This window comes from Melospiza melodia, chromosome 4 (genome assembly GCF_035770615.1).
Source record: "Melospiza melodia melodia isolate bMelMel2 chromosome 4, bMelMel2.pri, whole genome shotgun sequence".
NCBI lineage: Eukaryota > Metazoa > Chordata > Aves > Passeriformes > Passerellidae > Melospiza > Melospiza melodia.
The window spans coordinates 71,876,714-71,901,349 of NC_086197.1; the positions used below are offsets into that span (position 1 = coordinate 71,876,714).

The 24,636-nt window shown below is 36.1% G+C and overlaps 1 protein-coding gene across 3 annotated transcripts in view; it reads right to left on the minus strand.

Moving 5' to 3' along the window:
• MON2 (MON2 homolog, regulator of endosome-to-Golgi trafficking) overlaps positions 1–24,636 on the minus strand; it is a 66,303-nt gene that overhangs the window by 22,976 nt on the left and 18,691 nt on the right. For all 3 annotated transcript variants that reach the window (XM_063155152.1, XM_063155151.1, XM_063155153.1), the window contains exons 5-24: positions 23,641–23,770; positions 22,974–23,071; positions 21,642–21,767; positions 20,701–20,895; positions 19,869–19,993; positions 19,341–19,480; positions 16,575–16,728; positions 13,794–14,023; positions 12,646–12,727; positions 11,780–11,961; positions 10,374–10,486; positions 9,182–9,286; positions 8,865–8,945; positions 8,688–8,761; positions 8,519–8,609; positions 7,380–7,481; positions 5,060–5,170; positions 4,219–4,394; positions 872–1,034; positions 61–354 (exon numbers count right to left, since the gene is read on the minus strand). In XM_063155152.1, coding sequence (XP_063011222.1) covers positions 61–354; positions 872–1,034; positions 4,219–4,394; positions 5,060–5,170; positions 7,380–7,481; positions 8,519–8,609; positions 8,688–8,761; positions 8,865–8,945; positions 9,182–9,286; positions 10,374–10,486; positions 11,780–11,961; positions 12,646–12,727; positions 13,794–14,023; positions 16,575–16,728; positions 19,341–19,480; positions 19,869–19,993; positions 20,701–20,895; positions 21,642–21,767; positions 22,974–23,071; positions 23,641–23,770 — 2,772 coding nt within the window. The remainder of the gene's footprint in view (positions 1–60; positions 355–871; positions 1,035–4,218; positions 4,395–5,059; positions 5,171–7,379; positions 7,482–8,518; positions 8,610–8,687; positions 8,762–8,864; positions 8,946–9,181; positions 9,287–10,373; positions 10,487–11,779; positions 11,962–12,645; positions 12,728–13,793; positions 14,024–16,574; positions 16,729–19,340; positions 19,481–19,868; positions 19,994–20,700; positions 20,896–21,641; positions 21,768–22,973; positions 23,072–23,640; positions 23,771–24,636) is intronic.

The following is a 24,636-nucleotide window of genomic DNA, read 5'->3' on the forward strand; positions in this document are numbered from 1 at the left end:
TTGGTTAATAAAACGTAAATGCTCTTTACAAAACCTTCAGAGGAAGCTTACACATCATACCTTCCATATTACTGTGTGCCACGTGGAATGTTGCAGCAAAGTTCCATGAGCACCAATAGTAGAAAACAACGTCTGCCCAGCGCTCTTTCTAACTGCAGGTCGGGGATCCACACACAGCTCTCCAAGTTTGGCATACAGGCATAACCAAAGACAGTCAAATGGTGATGCAGGATGGAAAGGTCTGTTCAGCAACACCCCCTTTTCTTCTGCCTGTTTCTGCAACACTGCTTCTTCTTTGTTTAGCTCCTTTTCAATTATTTCACCTCTTTGGAAAAAATAATCTGAAATATTCCACTACAAAATAAATAAGACATATGGTGTTGTACAATAAAAAATAGGGTAATGCTTTAATGTTCATGAAAGAAATTGTCTCTTATTTTCACAAAGTATTTTGCAAAGTACATCGAGATATTAATTTCCCTACACTAGTGAAATAAGATCAGCACATAAACTTTGCAAGGTCCAAAAATTACTCTTCTTTCTCAGCTTTTAGGTTCCTGTTATGATGAATGAACTCATCATTTTAATATATTTTTTGTAAAAAATGTATTAAAAATGAGATAATGATGAACATGCTTACAATTGCAATGTTATTTCTTTTAGTAAGGCAGGAATCATGGAGATTAAAGGTAAGACGTGCTCACTCAATTTACCTACAATTCCAAATGACAGCATGGGAGTTCAGTAAGAACCCAAAAAGCTACTTTATGGTTTTCATTTGTATAACTGGCTACAGAAAAGTTTTCATTAAAAAAGAAAAGCAAAAATGAAAGCCTGAAGCAGCATCACTGTAGGTTAATAAAAAACTCACCAGCAAACCAATTGAAGTTAAGCTAATATTTAGCTCTTGATTGTGAAGTCCAAAGCTTCCTGCAACTTCAACAACTATCTGCAGACAAGTACATGGCATGGTAGGAAGGAAGTCGGTCACAACCAGCTGAAGACACTGGAATGCAGTCCGTATTAAGGACTCTCTTAAAAAAACAAAATGAAAACAAAGCACACACACATACTCATTTCACATTTCTTCCACAGCATGGAAATATGTTGAATACAGTACCTCAGGAGACAGCATTATTAAATACAAAAAGAAAAAAATGAAATTAATGTTTTTGAGAAGAATTTGCACCACTTTAAATGGGGTTTTTGAGATATAATTTTAAGTTGAAGCTTAAAACTCTGACGAAGTAGTTTAGTCCATGTTAACTACCTAGGGAGTTGGAAGTTTAGACTTTTAGACTTTCCAGTGGTCCTTAGCTAACTTTACATAGTGAAGTCCACTTCTCTGTTTTAGAGTTCTAAGTCTTGTTAGTTCAAATGTTTTCAAACATTAGAAAAAAGCCACAATGGAAAAATCAAAAAATCCCAAGCTTAATTTAGCCATGATAATCTTCCAAAGAGCAAGCTGTTCTGAAGAGTTTCTCATATCAGCAGTTACAAATTACTTCAAGTATACCAAACAGGTGGGCAAAATTTGTTTTTATTTACTAGGAAAGATGCACACTAATATAATCGTAGTTTTACTTGCTTCAATATATCAGACAAAAACTTTTCAAAGTATATACCCTTAAATAGATCCTTAATAATTACTTTGCCTTCAGAATTTGATTCTGAATACAAACATAAAAATATAGTACAGAAAAGGTTTGCAAGAAGGAGTTCTCAGAAGAGCAAGGCCATTTGCAACTAAAATATTGTTCAGTGAGAGACAAAATGAAGGCATCAAAAGGAGTGGTGCAGTGTAGGTAACACAAATAGGGAAGCTGCATTTAAATTTCACTGCAGGGTTTTTTCAATGTTTAATGTACAACAGAAATAACTTCAAAGCTTTGTAATACAGAAACTTGGTGTCCTTCAGGATATACATCCTGGGAAAAAATTTCAGACTACAGACATGTCAGTTACCTATTCCAAAATCACAAATTAATTTTTTTTATTAATCCTAAATCAAAATCAGATGTGGGTCATTTCCACTGTATTGTAACAGCCAACATGATATAGAAACCAGAGGAATATACAAGAAACTTCACATGGACAGTAATGGTTTAACAAATAGTTCTCTAATATGATGAATACTGCAGAGAAACATCCATCCTACCATGTAAGATCAAAGTATTTACTATTCCTATACTGATGGAAAATAGACTCACACAATACTTTCCCCCATACTCATTAGAGGAGTCTTTAAAGTGAAACAGACCCAAAACTGCTGCAGTTCCCCCTCCAGTACACAGTTTCAGAGGTATGTGACCCTCAAGGACTCTAAGAGAAAAGAGAAGGAGGCAGGAAATCAAAGTATAGTTCCACTACTCATTCTGAAGTACTGAGCTAATGCGAAAGTAACCTGTCTTTCTAAACTTCAAATGCAAGGCTACAAGAACAAATTCAGAACAGTTTTTCCAAATTAAGGTCCCACACTGCTATGTGCTTGAAGAAAGGTTTTCAAGTCTCTCATGCAGGTAGTAACAGTGATACAACTCTTCAAATTGTGGAACTGTCCTTGGTGTTACAGGTGACCACAAAAAGATAACTATAAATAGAAGAAACTTAAGCTCAGTGAGAAATCTTAAGATTGTGTAGGGCTTTATCTATGCTTAAAATAAACAGAGGCTTTCCACTGAAAAAGACTTCACAGACAGGCTTCCTTTTGTTTGGCAGGATATTACTGTACAATCCAGAAGTGACCAAAACATGGTTTTTGGTTATCAAAACAGAATTTTCTGTTTTTATAAAAGCCTGAAAAGCAGTTCTCCAGGAAGGTAAATGGACTCTGTCCTGGAATCCAGGATACTCACTGATCAGAGGGAAGACAGTTGTGAATAAAGTCTTGTGGTCAGTAAGTTAATATTTAAAGTACAATAATAGCATCTGCATCTAGTACTCACAGCTGTAACTTAGGTAAGAAATTAAGTTTTTTTCTCAAGGAAAAGGAGGCATGCTTTTTTTTTTCCCTACTCTACTTAATATGATGGGGACAAACAGTGCTATGTAGGTGAAGTAGATTATTCCATATACTTTGTGGAGGAGACTAAGATATAACACAAGATGTTAGTAACATCTTGAGATATCAGCCAGTGAGATATGGGTTTGAGATTTAATGGGATCTGAAGACTGTCTTGAAAAGGAATTTGTGGTGGTTCTCGTCCATCACTAAAACAGTGAAAATCAAAAGGCATGCAGGAACAGGTTGCACCAAGTGTGGAAACAACAACTACCAAATGAAGCTTAATTACAAAAAAGAGGATGCTCACAACGAAGAATGCCAAAATCCTTGGGAATTTTGGTAGGTACTACTGACAATGCAAACAATACTGGTCCAAGAGCAAAATCCTTCAAGCATTTGAAGGGGCTTTAAGCTTTTATATGACCAGAAGACTAAAGCTAAGGTGAGACAAAAGGAGAGCTATGCCAAGGAGAACTCTACTGACACTAGAATTATGTGATGACCTATCCTGCTGCTAGTCTTGACTAGCACCTAAAAAACCAAGGTGGATTGAGTGTGTGGGTATAATTCTTGGTGCTTACAGTCACAAAGGCAGATGTTCAATTCATTGCTCATTTCAAAAATACTCATTGCAACTTCATCTCTCACTTTGCCTTGTGAGCAGAGAACCAAGTCCACCTCTGCTGGCAACAGAGTCAATTGTCTAAGTCAAGGGATTCGCCCACAGCCAGTAAATAATCTTCCATCCTTCTGCTACCAGCAACCATTTAGGTAGGAAGGCTTCAAGAAAAAGAGAGAGCTATCAGAAGAAAACACACACTAGAGACTACTAGAAGATTTAAGAAGAAAAAGAAACAATAGATTAACTGAGCGAGAGCTGATTCACACAGAAGTATCGGCAAGCATCAGAGAGATGTGTCCACCAGATGGTCAAGATCAAATGAAATGGCACACTGAGTGTATACTGCATGCTGACTACAGGAGAATGTAGAGTGGAATAATATTCTGGTCATTTGGAAGATTAATTCAGTAAAATAAACAGTGCTTCAAGAAGAATTAAAAAGTGTACTTTTGCAGAGTAAATTTTTTCAGAAGCCGAAAATCACATTGAAACTATGATTATTGAAGCAGCTATTAAAGTACAAAAATACAAGCAGAATTTTTTCTACTGTTCTTATCTTACATGAGTTTAAAATTTTATTTCCACCACTTACCCCTGATCACTTTGGATTGCCCCCATGACTCCAAGCACCAATGGCCAGCCAGGTCCTAGGCTGTCACCCTGACTCTGTAAAATCTGTAGCACACACTCCAACTGCTTGATCCTGATATCAGGATGACTAATGTTTGACAGCTCCTTTAGTGGATTCAATAAAAGCAACTGCAGTCTCTAAAAGTAAACAGTAAAGCATATTAAGGATGCTAACATTTAACTGATTCTTAAGTATTTTTATGTATGAGTGAAAACCTCCAGTACAAATTAAAGATTCATTGAATTAACTCAGTAGCTCACTCACTAAATGCTCAAATTCAGACCATAAAGGGTCTTTGCAGAAAATCTACCTTCCTGACTCCTGTTCTCCAGGTTCCTCAGGAAGCAGCTACAGATGCTACTACAGTTGCATAAAAAGTGTCATGCAACTTTATGTTTACTCAGCAGGGCTACACTCAGCTTCCTCAAGAGACCATGGAAAAATATCCAATGACTATCAGTAAAAATATTAGAATATTTTATTAATCATGGATTGAACTGCTATAATTGAGAAGGTTAGGCAAAACACATTTTCTACCTGCCACAGAATCAATCACATATATACTACTAAACATTTTGTAATTGCTTTGCACTCATGGAGGTGACACATAATTTGTACCAAGAAATGGACATAATATGCAAGCATCACTCTTAGTTAGGTATTTGAAAAATGGAAGAGGATAGTTTATTAGAATGCTTGTGGTGGTCCACAATAGTTACATCTGAGTGTTACAGTCAATGACTTTATATACTCAATAGCAAAGCTGCTTTAAGAATGAAGAATGCTTTTAAACCTACTTTACCTGGTTTTGAGATAATGGAGGATCATGTCTGAAAGTCAGTCCTGCTTTAATGAGAGAAGTTAAAGCTTCTGCTCCCCATTCTCTCATTCTGGAGTTGGGATGCTGACAGACCTGAAAACACACCAATGTTTTGTTTAAAGACACTTTTATTTAACCAACATATATAATACATTAAAAACTGGTATTTTAATTATATTACAACGTACATACAATAGTATAAGAATAATACAATAGATCTCTAAATGGTAAAATTTGGCTTGAGAGTAAAAAAAGAAATTTATCTTTTGGATAGACGTACCTTCTGAATAAGGAAGCAATAGGAAGCAGTGAAAGACACAGAAGGAAACATAATGAAAATTATATATATAATTCAAGTAAATAAATTTTCCAAAACGAATAAACTAACTGCTAATTCTGATAATGATTGCTTAAAAAGCACCAAACAACCCTTCAACAAATGCCTACGAGTCTCAGGTTTAACTTAACCTAAAGCTACAAAATTGGAATTTTCACACACTGCTTAACATAATCAAGTGAGGAGCACAACAGCAGCCAACAAAGAGTCTTCTATATTCCCAAATACAAAAAGTAACTACATATTGAAGACAAAATAAACCTCACACTCTCTTTATTTTAAAAACTTGACAAAGCAATAGTGAGCATCTTTAAACTTGAGCTTCAAATGCGTATCTTCATTTCTCTTTTTCTCTAAGTTCTCTAAACCTAACAACTTTTCTAATTGCTTTTTTAGAATATAAAAATTACAAACACTGTCCATATTCATTTCTTAGATAGCTTGTATGAACTGTGCTGTATCTAATACATTACCCTCACACTAATATGGGAAGTGTACAGTTTCACTGACCACTCCATAATCATTCCCATCCCCCTTCCAGCCCTAGCTCTGATGGTGTGAGAACCCAGAGTCAAGTCCAAGGCAGTCTCATAAAGAAGGCTGATGCCTTTTATTGGTGGACCATTCTCCTCTCAACCACTAGCCAAACTGAAAAGGTGAACAATGTAAAAGAGATAGCTTAACATTTAAAAATGTGGACAAGAAATAACCACTCTACCGATTAAATTACATTTAAAAAATTTTATATAAAATAAAAAGAGTAAATTAGAAGTACTTCATGCTCTGATTCTGTCCAGATGACCAGTTCCAGAACCAGGGAACAAGCTATTCCCTCAGGTTGTGTTTAATTTTATCATAGCTGATGTTTCCTCCTTCCTTATTGTACCTCAACAACTTAGGTTTAAAAGGAAATAAAGCAGTACACTATGAAAGAAAATGGAAGACTCTGTATTTCCTACAAAACAGTGGCAGATTATCTGCACTGCATAGGTAACAGACTGAAACAGACTGCTCCCTAGATGAAAACAGTCTCAAGATGTGGATGGTGAACCTTATTGTTTTGCAGGGCAAAAAATAAACAAGAGAAAGAGATGCCTGTGCTTTAAGTCTTTAAATCCAGAAGTATCTATTTTTTTTCTTCTAGATAAAGCAAAATGTGGCTTCCATAAAAAGATATGGCCAATCCTTGATACTGGTTGAAACAATGCACTGGTGCTAAGGAAGTATCTGATACATTCTGAATTATGAGGAAGAAAAGCCTTCTCCTTTACCTACTCTAAAACACACATTTATTACATTTTATTCTCCTATATATTTGTGTGGAGAATTAAAACTACAGTTACATTCAATCATCTGTTTTGGGTTTTCAATTCAAAATGTAAAGTTTTTTCCTTCATAAAGTATATTTTTCATGTTGAAGTTAAAATACTGAAAAAATTGAAACAGGATTGTGACATTTTTATACTTGAACAGTATTCTCTTAAAGAAAGTAATCAGAAGTTAGCTTAAATATTAAGAAAAACAAACAAATAAACAACCCTTTCTTAATAAATCTCCTGGCTTCAATTCTAGGAAGATTCTATCTCAGAATCATCCTAAATATTTGTACTGTGTGAAATAGTAAATTTGTGCTAAATAGTAAATTTGCGCTACCTTAATTAGAACAAATATGTGAAGTATAATTATTTGATCTTTTTAGACACTGCTGTATCAAAAACATATAAAGAGTGACAGCACCATAAAGAAAAAGTTACCAAGACATATTAAAATATTGTAATTTAAATATAATAAATTCACTTTTAAATCCAAACCATAATGCATTCAAGTTGCAACAATAAAGTGCCTGAAGTAAAATATATAATTATAATTCAGATTTTTTTTAATTACACATTAACAACATATTTCCACGAGATTTTCATTAATACAAACTAAATTCCAGTACAAGTGATAAAAGCCATTAGTTACCTCCAGAAGATGACCGGTCAGAGGTCTCCAAAGAATCTCAATCCTGCGCATGTTAACCAGTCCCGTTTCCAGTAATTTCGCAACAGCAAAAAGTGACGGTTCCTTAAAGAAAGGGAATTGGAGCAGGTGACTCTGAGGCAGCTGCCGGAAGGCGTTTGGGGGGGTCGTTTCTAAGGCGCGGTGCCGCAGGGCGGCCACACGGGGGCAGCAGGCTGACGAATCCAGCACGGACGGGCCCTGCGAGCTCGCCCCGCACAGCCCCTCCCTCCCACCGGCCTTGTGACGCGACTGCCCAGCGCAACAGCCTCGCCCCACGCAACTCCTCAAACTACATATATGTGAAAAAATCTGGAATGTTTCATTGCATAATGCCCTAATGATTTATCTTCCATTTGATCTATAAATTCTTTGCAGGAGTATGATAAATTTCCCATTCATTAAACCTATCCGCAAATATTTGTCATAAGCTTCATTCAATTTTACTTTTTTTTAAGATCAACATATAGTCAAAATGACTGTTGCACTGAAATCATTATCTCTTCCCATTTCTGCTGATTTTTTACTCCAATTTTCAACTCCTTTTAAACACAAACTTTGCTTATTAAATTAATTCTTTGTTGCTGTAATAGCAAAATATTATAAAACATGTTCTCTGCCTTAATTATCTCCAGTGTAACAGATTAAGGACAAGCTTAAGCCAACATGATTACTAACTATGGTTTCCCAAGCAAATATGACTTACCAGGTTTTTAAATACCTAACTGTCAGGCTCTCTCTGAAGTACATTGTAAGAGAAAATTGAAATGAAAATGAGCATCTCACAGAACATACTGTGCTACTTAGCATCCCTAACCTCTGAAATTACATGGGCTTTTAAAAGTTTCATCCACCCACAACCTTATTAATGGAAACACATGACATTCCTTAAAAAGCACAGGAACACAGTGAGGATGTTCAGAGAATGTAGTAACTGTATGAACCATTAAAAACAAGACCTCTGGTTCATATTTTGTTTTTTAATCTACAGCCTGAAAGGTATTACTGGTTTTAGTATTAGGAATACTTAATTAAAGAAAAAATGTACAAGTCTTCTGCCTGTTTCATAAAAACATCTAAAAAAATAAACAACTTTTTTATACCTTATTGTTTCCATAGGCCATATCCATGGCTTCCAGGGACAAGGAGCAAAGGGCATTTATTAAGTGATGTAAAGACACATCGTCAAGGTACCTGAAAAATAACTGCTATCAAAACACTGTCAAGTTTGATATACACATATTATTTTAATTACAAGATAAGGTTTCTTACTGTGAGTTTTCAAAAAGCTTTGAAATCATACTGGATATAGATGGCAGGTCAGTCATAACCGCTGTAGTCAGAACCTTGAATAAAAGACAGAAATATGTCTTACAGATTGCAACAGAAAAAAAAAAATTATATATATAATATATAATCATTAACTGCAAAACAAACAATCATGCTTACTGTGCTTGGCCCTTCCACAGCTCTCCCAGGTTTTAATGCACCCCCAACACTAGGCTTCAGTCCCAGAATCCATACAAGATGCTGAAAAATACAAAAGGCTCATTTTTGAGGCAGAGAAGAAAATAGCATTGTACTCAAGCTAGCCACCAAACAGAACTCAAGAGAAATGCTACAGTACTTATTCAAGGCAATTCACAGAACACCATGAGAAGAATGAAAGCTTCTTCTATTGCTCACTGAGCAATCGAAAACCAAATTACAGCAAAACACCAAGGCATAACAGCAAAGCATAAATATTTCCTCACAGGAAATATTACCTGAAGGGTAGCCAGGACAAGTTGCCATGATGTACCAAGAACAGCTCCATGGAAGTGAGCTAGGTTGAGTAATGTCCTCATACACTGGATATTTTTTGATGTCAGCTAAAAAAAAAAACAACAACCAAACAGCCATCCAATTTTTATTATTCATAATGATAGTGTTTCTAGCAAACTTCCAATTTTTACTGAAGTGCTTTAAAATTACATTTTGTTTGCATTACTGAAATATATTTTTTTAGAGAAGTAGTTCAGTATTTCTCCTTCTTCTCTCAGCCTTGTCTTGGTGAAGCTGAATATGAGCACTTGAGTGCAGCATCCAGCTCTGCAGTCCCCAACACTGGAAGGACATTGATCTGTTGGAGGCCCACCAAGATGTTCAGAGGGGTAAAACACCCCTCCTATGAGGAAAGGCTGGGAGAATCAGGATTGTTCAGCCTGGAGAACAGAAGGCTTAGGGATGACCTAATTGCAGCCTTCCAGTACCTGAAAGGAACTTCCAGGAAAAACAGGGCAAGACTATTTACAAGAACATGTAGTGACAGGACAAGAGGGAATGGCTTCAAATTGAAAGAGAACAGGTTTCAGTATCAGGAAAGAAATCTCTACTTTGAGGCTGGTGAGTCACTGGAACAGGTTGCCCAGGGAAGAAGTCAATGCCCCATCCCTGGCAGTGGTCAAGACCAGGCTGGATGGGGCTTTGAGCAAGCTGGTCTAGTGGAAGGTGTCCCTGCACATGGCAAGTGGGTTGGAATGAGATGATCTTTAAGATCCTTTCTATCCCAAACCATCCTGTGACTCTGATTTGATCACTGCCCTCTCCTCCCAGTTTCACATTGTTGTCAGACACAAGTTCAAGTACTCCAGCTTAATTGCATCAACTCCACAAAAATCAGTCTATCTTAAATGAACTTTCACACACAGGCACATAACACAGCTGAGATCTAGAGTTTTCCTAGTGGAATGGATAAGAACTTCAGAGCTAGAAGTCAGAAAAAAACAAGAATAAGAATTCTTTGCAATTAGATAACTTTACTGTCCAGGACTGTTCCAAATGAAAGCCATAGGACAATAGACCAGCTCACCATTATTTGTAAGAATGCTGTGCATCTGTAGCCTGGTTTTGAGAGACACACTGAGATGCAGAAAGTAGTAGTTAAGCAAAGTAAGATCACTTACAAGTTGTACTTACCATAACTGTTCCCTGTGGCTGAAGAGCTAAGGGTTGCCCTACTGCTACAACTTGCTGGTGAGACTCACTTGAGGGACTAATCATTTGAACATTCTGTCCCTGAATGGAATATGCTGGAGGGAAATTGAAAAGAGAAGGAAAAAAACCCCTAAATTTAAAATCCAGTATTTACTTGTAGTAAGAACTACCTTTTGGCAAACAGACTCCACAAAATTTCTTTACAGTGTTAGCTTTAGCATACCTCACTTTGAGACCTTAGGTTATATTTAGATTACAGTGTCATTGCCCTAGAGATTTAAAGATCTTGCAATTACTCCCTGTTTCTAACTATTAGACATTGCTTGTGATACATTTATACATTTTATGTCAAGACTAAAATATTTATGCTTAAGATATGAGCATTAGACTGTCTCAACTCAGTTTTTTATAGTAATTGTGTGTAAATGGCATCATTGTGTGCTACCACTGTACCAGTACACTCAGAAAATGACAGTGCCATTGATGCTGTATCATGACATTTTTTCAATATGGGACTCTAGGACACCCATTTTATAACTCAATTGTAAAAAGAAGAGCAACCTACACAAAATAACTGAGGTTCCCTTCTTTGTTTTTATAGGTATCTGTGTAGTTTAGTCATGTGTTCTTAAGGTCTTAACAGACTTACAATCAAATAATACACTTAGCTGGTACTGGTACACTGGACTGAAGTAAAGGTGCTGGTCCTTGTTCCCAGTGTAAGTTATTTTTGTTTTATATTAGGAGCTCTAATGCTAGATGCATCTATATATTTTTCAGGTAGTTGCTTTTCTTAGTAAGTAGTAATTCACTTTCAAAGTTAGAAACAGAGTACATCCTAAACCAGGATTCATATATTAAATTAAATCATAAATTCATATATTAAGAATTACAACATTCTCTCAAGATGTGGGATGCATCAATTCAGCTTTTTGTAGGCTACAGAGAGCCCAGAACTTAGATCTTCCATTTATGCATAAGCATTACCATCACCAGACAATTGTAGATAAGACTGTAGTACATGACAAATGTAGGATGTTCTAGCCAAAGCTTTAGAATCCAAGTTGCCCAGAGACCTTTTCAGATTTTGAATGCCTTAATTACACATCCTAGCAGATCTTTACAGTGGTAGACAGATCTCAGAATTTGAACTTTTGACATATGTGAATCTTTCAGGAAATTTTAGGTGGATCAGAATGATAGTAAGCAAATGCTGCAAAACTTACCAGTTCTGGAAAGCAGGTGATCTAGGTGCTGTCTGAGGATTCTAACTTACTTTAATATAGCCAAATACTGCAGTTGCATATCTTTGGAACCACATCCCAAAAAAAAATTGGGTTTAGAGGACAATACAAAGAAACAGAATTAAGAAAAATGTATATATTTACATTTGCTGGACAAAGCTGCAGTTGTGCTGTTCAATACAGTAAGGGCATAGTGAGGAGGCAAAGATCCTTTGCAAATGGCAGTGATAAAGGCATCTCTTGATGTTACAAGGCCCAGTCTTCCACAAAGTGCAGCCATGGTCAATTCTGCTTTTAGAATATTTTCAGTGGCAGCTTCATCAGTGCTGAAAGAGTACACATTGTTCAGCAAGAATTAATACAGAACACAGAGGCAAGTAGCTAACCAAAACTGAAAGCCATAAGAACATATACTTTAAAACCAATAACAGTATAAATATTGAAGAACGAGCATAACCAATCAACAAAGTTCTTCAGAACCACTTCCTACAAAATTGAACTTTACTTTTCAGTGACTTGGTAATGATATTATGAGAAGATATTTTAAACTAATTTCAGAAAATGGTGTTTGATTACAAAAGGCCCTTTGAAAGAGTCAATTAATTTACCACAGTCATTTCCTAGTAAAAAGCTTTTCCACTTTAAAGATTAGATAGTACTAACAAGTACCAAGACATTACTTAATCTCTTACTTGCAGTAATCAGGACCTGGAATCACTTCAATATGTTGAAACATGCAAGCAAAGTAAAAAGAAATAAGGATAATTTAAATAGTTTAAATGCAACCCTTTGAAAATGCAGTTAATTGTTCTGTACTGAAATACATTAAAGGTTTATGTTGGACTTCTGTGTCATTTAGCCACTCAGTCTAAGCCACAAACCTGACTGCTCAGATGCCATGAACAGCACTTATGCTCACAACTGTCAATTTGTCTAGTATTAAAAGTCAGTTCAAAATATAGCTTGGAATATCAACTTAGAAAAATCAAGAGAAATGAAAGACCAGATACCTTGCATCAAGTAGAAGGGATAGAGCAGCCAGAAGACCACACCAACAAGCGTTCACCATTTCTTCCCAGACAGCTCTGCTGACTTAAAAGAAATATATAAACTTTTTAATAGCAGAAACACAGTGGTTTCCTTAATAACTTTCAACTGTATCATAAACAAAATGCTTACTAGGGCATTTTTTGAAGTGTGTTTCTGTATGCATGTTTACACAGCCACATATATGTGCACACAGAAACACACACCAGTATTATTCAAACAGCTTGCATTTAAGGTAACATTTCTGAGGTAAAAAAAAAATCACCCGGTAATGCCTCTTCTAAATAGCATTAAAAACCCCATCAAAATCCAATTTACTATGGTATATATAACCATTTTTGATCTTTTTCTGTAAAAATAAACATTCAGAAATGCAAAATTATGGGATAAGAAACTCACTGAAATTTTGCAGTGAAGTAAAAATACTCTCCCGTGGTATCTATAATTCTCCATAACTTTTTTGTTTCTTTTATTTAAGAGGGAAAAAGGTACTGGCCCAGCCAAGGGGCAGCTGCCCAGTCCACGTGCACCTCCCTGTCTGCCCCACAGCGCCACGGAGGGCGCCCCTCTCCCGAGGCAGTGCCCAGGATGATGATCTCTGCTTCCCCCTGGCACCCCCAGTGCCTTGGCTCACACTTCAGCTGTACTGCCTTGGCTTCCTGGGGCACCAAAACTCACTGCTCAAACACAAGTCCTTCTGTACATACAGACACCCCTGTACAGACTCATATGCTCCACAGAGACAATCCTCACTTCACAGCAGTTCTGCTTTTAAAGAAGTCCTTCTCTATATAATGCATTCTTACCACAAATTTCTCCATTAAAACATTCCTTTTATCTTGTTACTAGAAATATATTTTTCTTTCAACGTGGTCATAACTCCATTTCTGTCTCTTGTGACCTTAGATCTTGGTGTTCTGCTTTTGGCTTAACACTAAGTCAAGTATTTTTTTAAATGGAATTGCTGTTCCATTAAAAAAAAAAACCACACTTCACAGAAAGTTTTTATAAATAAATAAGAAGCAATAAATTTAAGCAAAAAGCATGAAATTTTAAAATCTGCTTTCAGTAAAACTGTTGTATTTCACATAGTGTTTGCATTTTCAAATACCTAATTCTTTCTCTGATTGGTCAGAAACAGACTGCAAATCTTGCTCTGAAGATTGTGCTGGTAATGAAGCTGCCTCTGTTGTGGCTTGAATGACAGTTTCTGCCTCTCCCAACTCTCCTTCGATCATGGTAGTGATACCACGGACAAGATCCAGCAAACAGTGAAATGCCACTGACATTGCATAGCCCTCAGGAATTGTAGGTGGCTCAACTTTGTCCAGCATCTCCAAACTAAAAAATTGAAAACATGACAAGTGTGTAGCAATACCACTATTATTGTTTTTAAAAACAATAATAAAAAACAAGATTTCAAATGAATGCTAAGTACAAACAGATCCCAAATACTTCAAGATTTATAGCAACTCAAGAAAAAAACCTTTAAGTCATTAGGTAAAAAGAGTAAATGAATGACTAAATAACAAAGTAACCAAAAGGGGACAAACCCCGAGTATAGATCTCAAAAATATTTCTAAAAATACACTAACACATATAAGCAAGCATAAAGAATAATTCTACTTGTATTATCATTTTACTTAAAGCAACTGCAACAGAACTTATTCAGAAGAATATAAGTATCTAGGAACAACAGAGGAAATACATCAGGAAATCATGACAGTGTGAGCATAGTTATAACAATCTGAGGACAAGCCAGACATTCTATTACCATTATCTTTGAGTCCACGTGACTAGAAAAGCCTGTCCATAGCTAGGTATTACATGGCCAAATACTCATCACCTACATGCACAGGTAAACAATGGAAGTTATTTGTACAAAGAGGATATGTCTACATGATTCACTGCTGTAAAGCATGCAATTAAAACATCACTGTGCTGGAACAGCAGTCTCATTGCCACTTTTCTCCATCCTTTACTTTAAAAGAACTGCTTTTAAAGAACTGCTGAGTTACAAATCCAACAGAAATTGTAGCTGACACAGCAGCATCTATACAAGTAGAGACAATCTGTTACAAAAACTACCTCCTACCCCAACAATCATTATTTTATCATTTTTTTACTCTACAAACTACTTTTAAAAAAGATATATATTCCAGCTAAAATATACCAAAGATACCTTTATACTCTAGTGTCACCACTCCTGAATGCACAAAAATTTTTCCTTCTCCCAATCTTCAGTTATTACTGTGCCACACTTCAGTCATTACCTCTAATTTCCTGAAGATAGCTGCCTCAGATATCTAGGGGAGCAGGAACTACAGCTAAATCAGATGGTCAGCATTTCATTCTCTATATACAAGTAAGTGTGAATATATATATACAAGTCTAATTAAAATTATTAGTGGGTTTTATAGTTACAATATATTTGTGAGGTAGAGGTCACATCCTTTTACTTCTGAAGATAGAAAATGCTAACTAATGAAGAAATTATATGAGTTGTTATTGTTAAACAGCAATGGTTGTGAAAAGTCTTAAATAGTTTGTCTATTCCTCTTAAAAGCATTTAGTTCCTTAAGTAAAGGGGAAGAGAAGGCATAGTGGTCTGTGGAGAAACTTGTGTAAAAGTATGAGATGTGGCCATTATTTGAAAATCTAATGGCAGCAGAAGAGAATTTGTGCTAGAATGTGACACATTACAGCAAGTCATCTCCTTACATACAGGGACTACAGACAAAAGTACAAGTTAGGAGAAAAAAACTGCTGTGAAATGCTTGTGACAACTCTGTAATCTTATACAAAAGAATAAATGCAAAAATTATGCAAAGAAAATCACAGAGTCACTTCAGGTATCCAAAGGTACAACACAAGCAAGTTTAGAGCAAAACAGGAGACTATGATGGTGGCTGCAAGGTTCTTGATCCAGTTAAGAATAGATAGCAAGAAAAAAGAAAAGGAAGAAAGGTGGAAGTTGTAGTAGCTGACCAAATTAAAAATTTGTATTATTTGAGAACAGGCAGGTAAACTAAAACAACATTTATGTCCATTGCTGGAACAAAAAGTCAACACATACACATTAACTATTGAAATCTGAGGATGATTTTTTTTTTCTTCTGCATCTCAAAGGCAGATAAAGGAGTTCCTATCCTAAAAATATTGAGATCCAGGCTATTTGCAGATTTCACTGAATTTTAGTATGCCAAAATTTTATGGTGGTACAAATAACTTCATGTTTGGAAGCACTTGCCCCTCAATGGTCATGACTGACATGAAAAAAAATTGCACCATTTAAAAAGTAACATAGTATTTGCAGCTTTAAACTGAGAACACCATCTCCATTGTACAAATCATGACAAAATAATTTGCCATTCTAAGGAGTATTCAGAATCTAGCCTTGGTATATAGGTCAGTATGTTGTTTGAAATGACAACCAGGATGTTGTGTATCTACCACAACATCCTGCTCAATTAAAACTGTAAATACAGTAAAGCTGGTGTGAGAAAGCTATTTTTCATTCCCACTGATGTCCTGTGTGCTTAATGCCCTTCATGTTTGCCATTACAAAATGCAGCAACAGGTTTTCCAAAATTGTTCTATACTACAGGGAAGCCTAAAAGTGAAGAGTTAGTACAGGTAATATGGTAGGAAAACAAAATCCAACTGATGCTAAAACCATAGGGGACATTACAATGAGAATCCAGGGCATGCAGAAAAAAACAGCAAAAAGACCAGAACACCTCATGGCACCAACAAAGAGAAAATTCCTAATAAACTTCAACACCAGTGAAACAAAAACCTCAATATTCACTAGTAAAAAAAATCCTTACATCATCAAATTCAAAATAACAATACTTGCTACATACATTTTCAAAAAGCTAGAGGTACTCACTATGTAGCTTTGGCACTGCCTTGTACTGTTACATTCAGGATGGGTATCCAAGTGCCTCTGTACTCAAAGGCAGGTAATACAGTTGCACCTCCACCCATTCCCAGCACTCCTGGGTTTGTTTGTGCTGAGCCAGTATTCCCTGATGCATTGCTTCCTGTTCACAAAAACAAAGTGAGAAAATCAACCAATTTGTTGTGATCAACAAACATCCTTTTCTTTTTTCTACATTTAATTTTTGAGACACCAGGATTAATCTGAAGACACCCAGTTCAATAACAAAAATCAACAATAACATAAAAAACTATTTCTGAGCTCCCTCTGCTGTCTAAAACACAATCTTTTGTGCAGTTCATTGATGCCAACTGCCTAATGTCCAGTCAGAATGTAATGTTTCTGTGAAAGGTACAGAAACATTAATAACATTCTGGGAATGAATCAAACTTACACAGTCTTGATGAAACAATGTATTGTTTTAGTGAAGAGTTAGACAGATACTTGAAAGTTAAGGATTATTTACAAAGTTGTATCAAGAACTCAGTAGCTAGAAAGTTTAATCATTTTAATAACAAGCTTCCAAGATTTCAGAAATGCAAAAACCACAAGAAGAAAATCTAAGAGAATGGCAACATTTGAATCTGTTCCATGCCAAGGGAAAATAAAACAAACCCCATCAGGGAGGAGGTGACAATGTGCCAACCAACAGCTAGGAAGGGACAAATTTTGATTCCAGCTGAGGAAGCCAAAAAAAAGTAGCTAAAAGAACAAGGAAGTCTGTATATATACACTTCCTTCATAGAGAAGGACATTTCTACTTACTAAGAATAGGTCCCACGAGTTCAGATTCTCTCTGAAGAGACAATGGGGACAGAGAGCAGAGTCCCCAGGATGGCAACTCACAGGGTAACTCACTGCCATTTTGGTGGGCTTGCTTTTAATATGTGAACAGCAAGCTACTAATTTAGGCAGCAAACTCCTAACTTAGACAATATGAATACAGAGAAGCTTATGTACACAGTAACACTTAACAGACTGAAACAAAAACATCATGCTGCTAAACACATAACGAAACACCACCACTAACACAGTTACACTGGTGTCATTTTCTGTGATTCCACTGTGTAGTCACACATATGTAATTATTTTTTTTATTAATCTAACTCATTAAAGTGGGTGGTAAACATTGCCCAGTATAGTAAAATTGACACAGAACTTCAGCAGATGCAGCTTCCAACTCCTATGAAACAGGTAGCCTGTTGCAAGACTGAGGCTAGAAAATCAAGTGTATAAGGAGTGCAAATGTCCAAAGCCAGGTTGGATAAGGCTTTGAGCAACCTAGTCTGTTGGAAGGTATCCCTGCCCATGGACAGGGGACTGGAACTAGATAACCTTGAAGGTCTCTTTCAACACAAGCCATTCTACAATTCCAAAACACAGCCTTCTATGAGAGGACTGTTGTTATAATCAAGAGACTCAGTTTGAGAATTACATTGCATTGATCTGCTCTTTGCATGTCAAATATGGCCACAGGAGGAAAAAAGGTAGAAAAAGAAATGAATGAGGAAGTGACATGAGAAGCATTCAGACAGAAAGAAGTAGTGAAAAGGAACAGAGAAAACAAACTGAAATAATTATCCAGAGAAATAGCAACAGCACTAGAGGCATGACCCTACTGCACTGCTGTTTCACTTGAGGCAAAATTCAGATTTTCAGAATGAGTATTACAGAATGGCTTCTCATATGTGCATGTTACATGGTGAAAAGTGTTCCTCTGATTTACTTTAAGACAATTAAGCTAACCTAGAAATAATACTAATAGAAATACTCTATCAGCTGCTGTATAGACAGCTACTGAACAATAGACACTGACACAAATTTTCTCATGCTATCACTGCTCCCTCCAGCATGGGATTCCAATTTCATGAGTGAACACTGAAAGGTGTGAGTCTAAACCTAAACTTTTCCAGTAGTAGTAGTAGATATGATAGACAATAATTACATTTATTATCTGGTTTTTATCTCTTTTAAGAAGGCATATCAAAAGACACCCTGACGAAATTTTTTTATGTTGCTTGTGGATGAGGACTGCTTCCAAAACTACAAGAAGAAGCAGAGAGCCTTAACTTGGGACATAAACACTTGCAAGGGCATTAACAGGATAATAATTTCTTCTTATTAAAATACAAATATACCTAGTGAAATGCCAAAAGCCTGACTGCAAGAAAAGACAATCAAGTCTTTTCAACATGTGTATGATTACAGCTTACAAAAAAGACAGAGATCATTTGTAAAATACACATCTTTCATGGTGCCTTCCTGGCTCCTTCAACTCCAGTTCTGGCCTTGCACATCCAGAAGAATTAGTGATTGCCTCCCACACACACCTTCTTACTACTTAAATTGTGCACTGCCATAAATGACATCCCCACACAAGGAGACTGAAAGCAGACACATTTTTTATAGTCAGAAATTAGAAATAACTCCTTCGGAATCTCCCTCTGAGAAGTTGTGAAACAAGGAGCTGGGTCACTGCAGAAACACGAATCAAGGCAGGAGCACTGCTCTGCTGACTGGGGTCTCTGCCTTCCCCACAAACCCCCCAGGTAGACAAAATCCTCTGTTGTACCAGAGCTGAAAACACTAGTTCATCTCAAGCTAGCTTTTCACAAAAATAAACACAGAAATACAGAGCTGTACCAGAGCTGAATCAAAACAGAATTCATTATTACAAGAAAATGATGGGAAAATAAAGTGACAATAAAGATTTACCAGTTTGGTTCGGCGTTGCTGATGTGTTCCCTGTGCTTGGTACAAGAAATAGAGACTGGATAAAGGATCCCAGTGCATTCACAATATCACGGAAAACTTTAGTGGAATGTTGCTTCATATCATATGACTGACAAAAAGACCTAGAAGGTATTTTATAAAACAGAAAGTATTTGACAAATCAGGGACTAAAAGAATATTTTAACAGCAACTTCACCTCCACATACACTCCAAACTGCAGACTAAAATCACATTTTAACAGCAAATATTTAAGTAAACAGTAATATTTAATTTTGGTAAATGCTCCTTTGACACTGCTAAGACACAGACATACTCAAATATGTCTGTGTAATTCAGCCCTTCCTGGATAATAAGCATTGCCTAATGCATTACACAAAATTATCATGAAAAGCTTATTGCATTTAAGATTCTATACATTTGCAATGTTCTAGGAAGCATTTTCCATTAGAGAAAAATAATAAAAATATATCTTAAACTTTGTGTAAAAGCAAAAGCCAATATATTTAATACCTTAATAGCTGAGGCTGCACACAAAGCCTGTGAATAGATTCTACTGCAACAGCTCGTAGCCACTGTGGTTTGTCTGCATCCAGAAATTTAACCAGCAATGACAGAAAGATTTCACACTCTGTTACCTAAAATATATAAATTTATAATAATTAATAAAAATAAAAAGCTCCTACAAAATATTTTCTCAAAAAAACTTCCATCTCAGGAATCCTATCACAGGAAGTTTTGTATAGAACCTAAAAAAAAATCCCTGAAATGAGTATTTACTCAGAATTATATATAACTATAACATTTTTGACAAGCTAAAATCACATATGCAATTGTACTGAAGGAGCTAAACTCCTCACAGACATTGCAATAAAGGTCATACATTTGCTACAGTAGACAAATGAAAAATATCTTTTTTAGCAAATACCCAAAACTCAGGACATAAGAACAACTGAACATGTGTTTTTATCCACATTCTGTCAACAGCTTTAGCAACTCAAGTCAAAAGCCTCTTAGAAAGAATTAACAAGGCACAGTAATCATCATTATCTAAAGGGAGGCAGAAGAATCGAAAGGTCCCCAGAACCTGAAAGGCAGTTAAATAGAGAAAAGACGACAAGTAATCCACTATGAAATTCATACAAGTCCATGTTTAACAAAAATGTACGTTCAGAAGGTACAGTTTACATGTAAACATAAATAAATGTAAGAGGAAAAGAGTATTTTGCCTTTATTTTCCTCAGTAGACATCAACAGTTCCCAAGAACTAATCAATACTGATCACAGCACTGGCATATACATAGAAAAATAGAACTGCATGAAGAAAATTTGAGCATATTCTTACCAGCAAGCTGTAAAACTGTTTAATCAAAACAGAAACTACTCTCAGCAAACGCATACAGATGGGAAAGTATGGTTTTTCCACTGGTGCTGGGGAAGATGAGGTGGTGGAACCTTGCCTGAATTTGATATTTGGGGAGAAGAGCTTTATAACAAGAGGGCATACCCTCTCTTTAAGAAGAAAACTGAATTCCTGATGCTGAAAAAGAAAATAGAAAAAGTTATATGCAGATATTCCTTAATTGCTACCAGCAGCGCTGATTATGTATCTTATTTACATTTGTAGTTATGATCAAGCAGTCTGAAATCATGCAAATCTTGGTACAAATTACAATCAGGAAATGAAAAGGCAGAACTGCAGACACCATTGTAAAGCTACCAAAACCCATGAAATTACAATGGTCAGGTTCATGCCATGCACCCTTCTTGTATTTTGCAGGTTGAAATAGGCTGCTAATATATCACTTACAAATAGATAAATTTCTTTAATCTACCTATTTTCAGCTAGTAAAACACATTACTGCAGGATCATGGTACATTTATATGCAATAGATAAATGCAATTCACAGTCTTGATTCTTACTTTACAAGTGGGGTAAGGTTAATGTTTTTGTGGAAATAATTCCACAAATTTAGTTACAGAGCTGTCATAAATCAGGGAAGATAAGAAAATGCATTTTCAGAGGAGATACAAACAGCAAAACCTAAAGTGAAACAGAGTAAAACAAGCAGCACTACAAAATGAATAAACATAAATAAAGTGTTTGGAATAGAAAAACATTCATAAAGCACAGGGAATTTTTCCATTAAACCCACCCATATGTAAAAGCTACAAGTCCTTCATGAAAACAATATTCTTGTTAAATTAAAGAGGATTTAACGAAGTGTAGATTTTACTACCTATGTGAGTAAAAGTCTTCCTGTTTTCTGTCCAAGAACTACTTACTTGCAAAAACACTTGTGGAAAGTCATTGAGGACCGACTCCAGAAGTTCAAGGCCAAATGTCCGTGTCATTTCTGTCATACCCACGAGCCAGTAGGGAGCATCAGCATTAACTAACTGACACAGATCCTTAGAAAGAAACACAGCAACATTAACATTCTCTGCACAGTCCTGTACCAAGAAAGTTTCCTGAGCTCATAATGAAATCTACATGCTCTCCTCTTCTGCAGGTAATTTTCTGATTTCAACATATTTTTTCTTTAAATACTTTTTTAACATAAATTAGAAAGCATAGAAAAGACATTTCAAACTTTGCTGGTATCCTTGCAGCATGTGTGTTCATTCCTACCCTCAAAAATATCCCAAGACCAGTGATTTTGCTAAGTCAAGAAGATTTTTATTGCTGTGATGAATGCAACTACTCCTTTTCATTACACACTTGCCTTCAATGTCCAATACCAACCACAAGAAACAGGACTGAACTACAGTTGCAGCATTTTGCTTTGTATTGGGCCTGGCTGAGAGGGAGTTAATTTTCTCCACAGCAGCCCCTACAGTGCTGAGCTTTGCATTGGTAGCTAGAAAGGTGCTGCTAACACACCACTGCTTTGGCTACATCTGAATAGCAATGGCACAGCCTCAGTGCTGCCTCTCAAGATTTCCCCCCGCTACCACTAAGGGGCTGAACAAGATCCTGTGAGAAGACAAAAAATGTCACCTGAAATTAACCAAAGTGATATTTCATACCTTAGTTATAGAACCTAAGAAATGGGAGAGGAAGGGAGGCATTCATTACAATGTTTGCCTTTGGGAGCAACCATCATGTACTCTGAAGCTCTGCTTCCCAGGAAGTGGCTGAACTTTGCTTGCTGATGCACTTTGCTCACACACATGCAAACTTTTGCTTTTGCTTTAGTAAACTACCTTATCTCAACCTATGAATTGTTTTCCATCTTATTTTCTCTGCCCATCCAGCTGGGACAGGGAGTGGTAGAGTAGCTTGGTGGGCATTTGAGAGTCCAGCCAGGATAAACCCACCACAGGCTCAGAGAAATAAGAATCTTTAATTTAAGGCAGACGTGTATGCTTAGCTATTACTTAAGATTTATAGTAGAACATTTTCTAAGACCACCTAGAATCATTTTTCCATCATTCCCCTGTGACAGAGCATATCATCACCAATTAGAATAAATAGCATAAGAAAGCCCAAGGCTCTGGTTAAGGACATTGTCAATATGCAAATTTGCAAAAACAGCAAATTCTTGAAATTTTTTAAAGATATGTCAAAGTACCCAATCTTAACCGCAAATACATAAATATATGCTTCCCAACTACCTGAAAAAGCATATATGCATCCTTAGCACATGGCTTCAGTGTACTGACAGATCTTCTGTTACTATTCCCTTGAACTGCAGCTGGCTGGTCAACAACATCTGTGCAAAAAAAACAAACAAACAAAACAAAACAAAACAAAGTTTTGTGAACAAAGGAGCTGTTAAAAACCAACTATGCATTAAGTGTTCCTACAGGAATATCCTATAACAATGGCCAGGCAATTCTTCTCCAACTTATCATGTCTATAGAAACAAACATTAGATTGACTACCAAAGATCATCAATACCAAGCACTGCCTTCCAATACTCTCTTCAAAACTACTACTGCCATATATCTCCCACTCAGTAATCTATGGTACCTACACCATAAATGATGTCCTCATCTCAAATCCCTTTACAGTACTAACCTGAAGATCAGTTCTCACAGCTTGAAAAAAAAAATCCAAGTTTTATATATTGCTGCACTGAATTGGACTGACAAATTGGTGAAAGATTTCATCTCCTTTAAATACAAGTAAGTGTATAAAAGACAGTTAAAATTAATGATGCCTGTGACTTTTTTATAGCATCTGTAGACATTTTATTACTTTGTTATCTGAAAGAGAAACATCTGATATGTGTCAAAACAGCAGGTAAATAACAGCAAGCTGAGTAAGCAGCATGCCCACCTTTGTAACGCTCATCTTCAGCAACCACTCTCTCAAACACGACAGTCACCACCTGCCGCACTGTAGCTGCTGCAGTGTTATTTGTGATATTATCTTTTGTGAAGTGCAATCGAAAGCAAAGTACAATAGCCTGAAAGGGAAAAAAAAAACAACAGAAAAAACATAATGTTACAACAAGACATTTCATCTTTTAACTAAGAGTCAAGAAGGTTGATGGATTGAGGAATGCTTTTTGCTACAGTTTGTCAAAAGGTTGTCCAAAAAAAAAAAAAGAGAAAAAAAAATGTATTTGAAGAACCAGAATACATTTTATGGATTACTCTAGCCAAAAAACTCTTTAGTAATCCTCCTCAAAGGCAATCAAAAAGTGGTATTTAACTGAACACATTACAATGTACCAATAAAATTGCTGTCATCATACAGAGAATACACAGTAATCATCACACAGAACAACTTGTATGAATATTATGTCAAAAGAACATTAGGACTGTAAGGTTAATCACAGAAAGGTCAGTCAAATCCAAAGCTAAAATGTCATTCCTCCTCCCACACTGAATCACAACACTTTCATAATCTTGTTGCCTTGACTGCTACTATTCCTAAGATGTGCAGTTCAACGTGTCATTGTGCTGGCAATGACCTGAATACCTTTTCCCACTGGATTTTCTTATTACCTCCAACTCATAGCTTAATACTTACCTGTTTTATAATGAATTTTGAAAATTAAGATCTGCATACGTAGTGAAACCTGTGTTGCTTGTTCTTCTGTCCATATACTGGCACTTTCAAGAACCTCAACCCTGCCCTGCCATAGTACTACATTCTGTGAGCCATACAAGATTCAGAATTTTCTTTTGCCTCTTCTTCATGTCTATGATTTGTAGACCTCACTCTGATGGTATCACCACATTAGTTTAAAATCTTACAGCAACTTGACTGAAACATGAATGTGCAATAAATGTCCAGCTGTAACAAATTTTGTACAATGTAATCTAG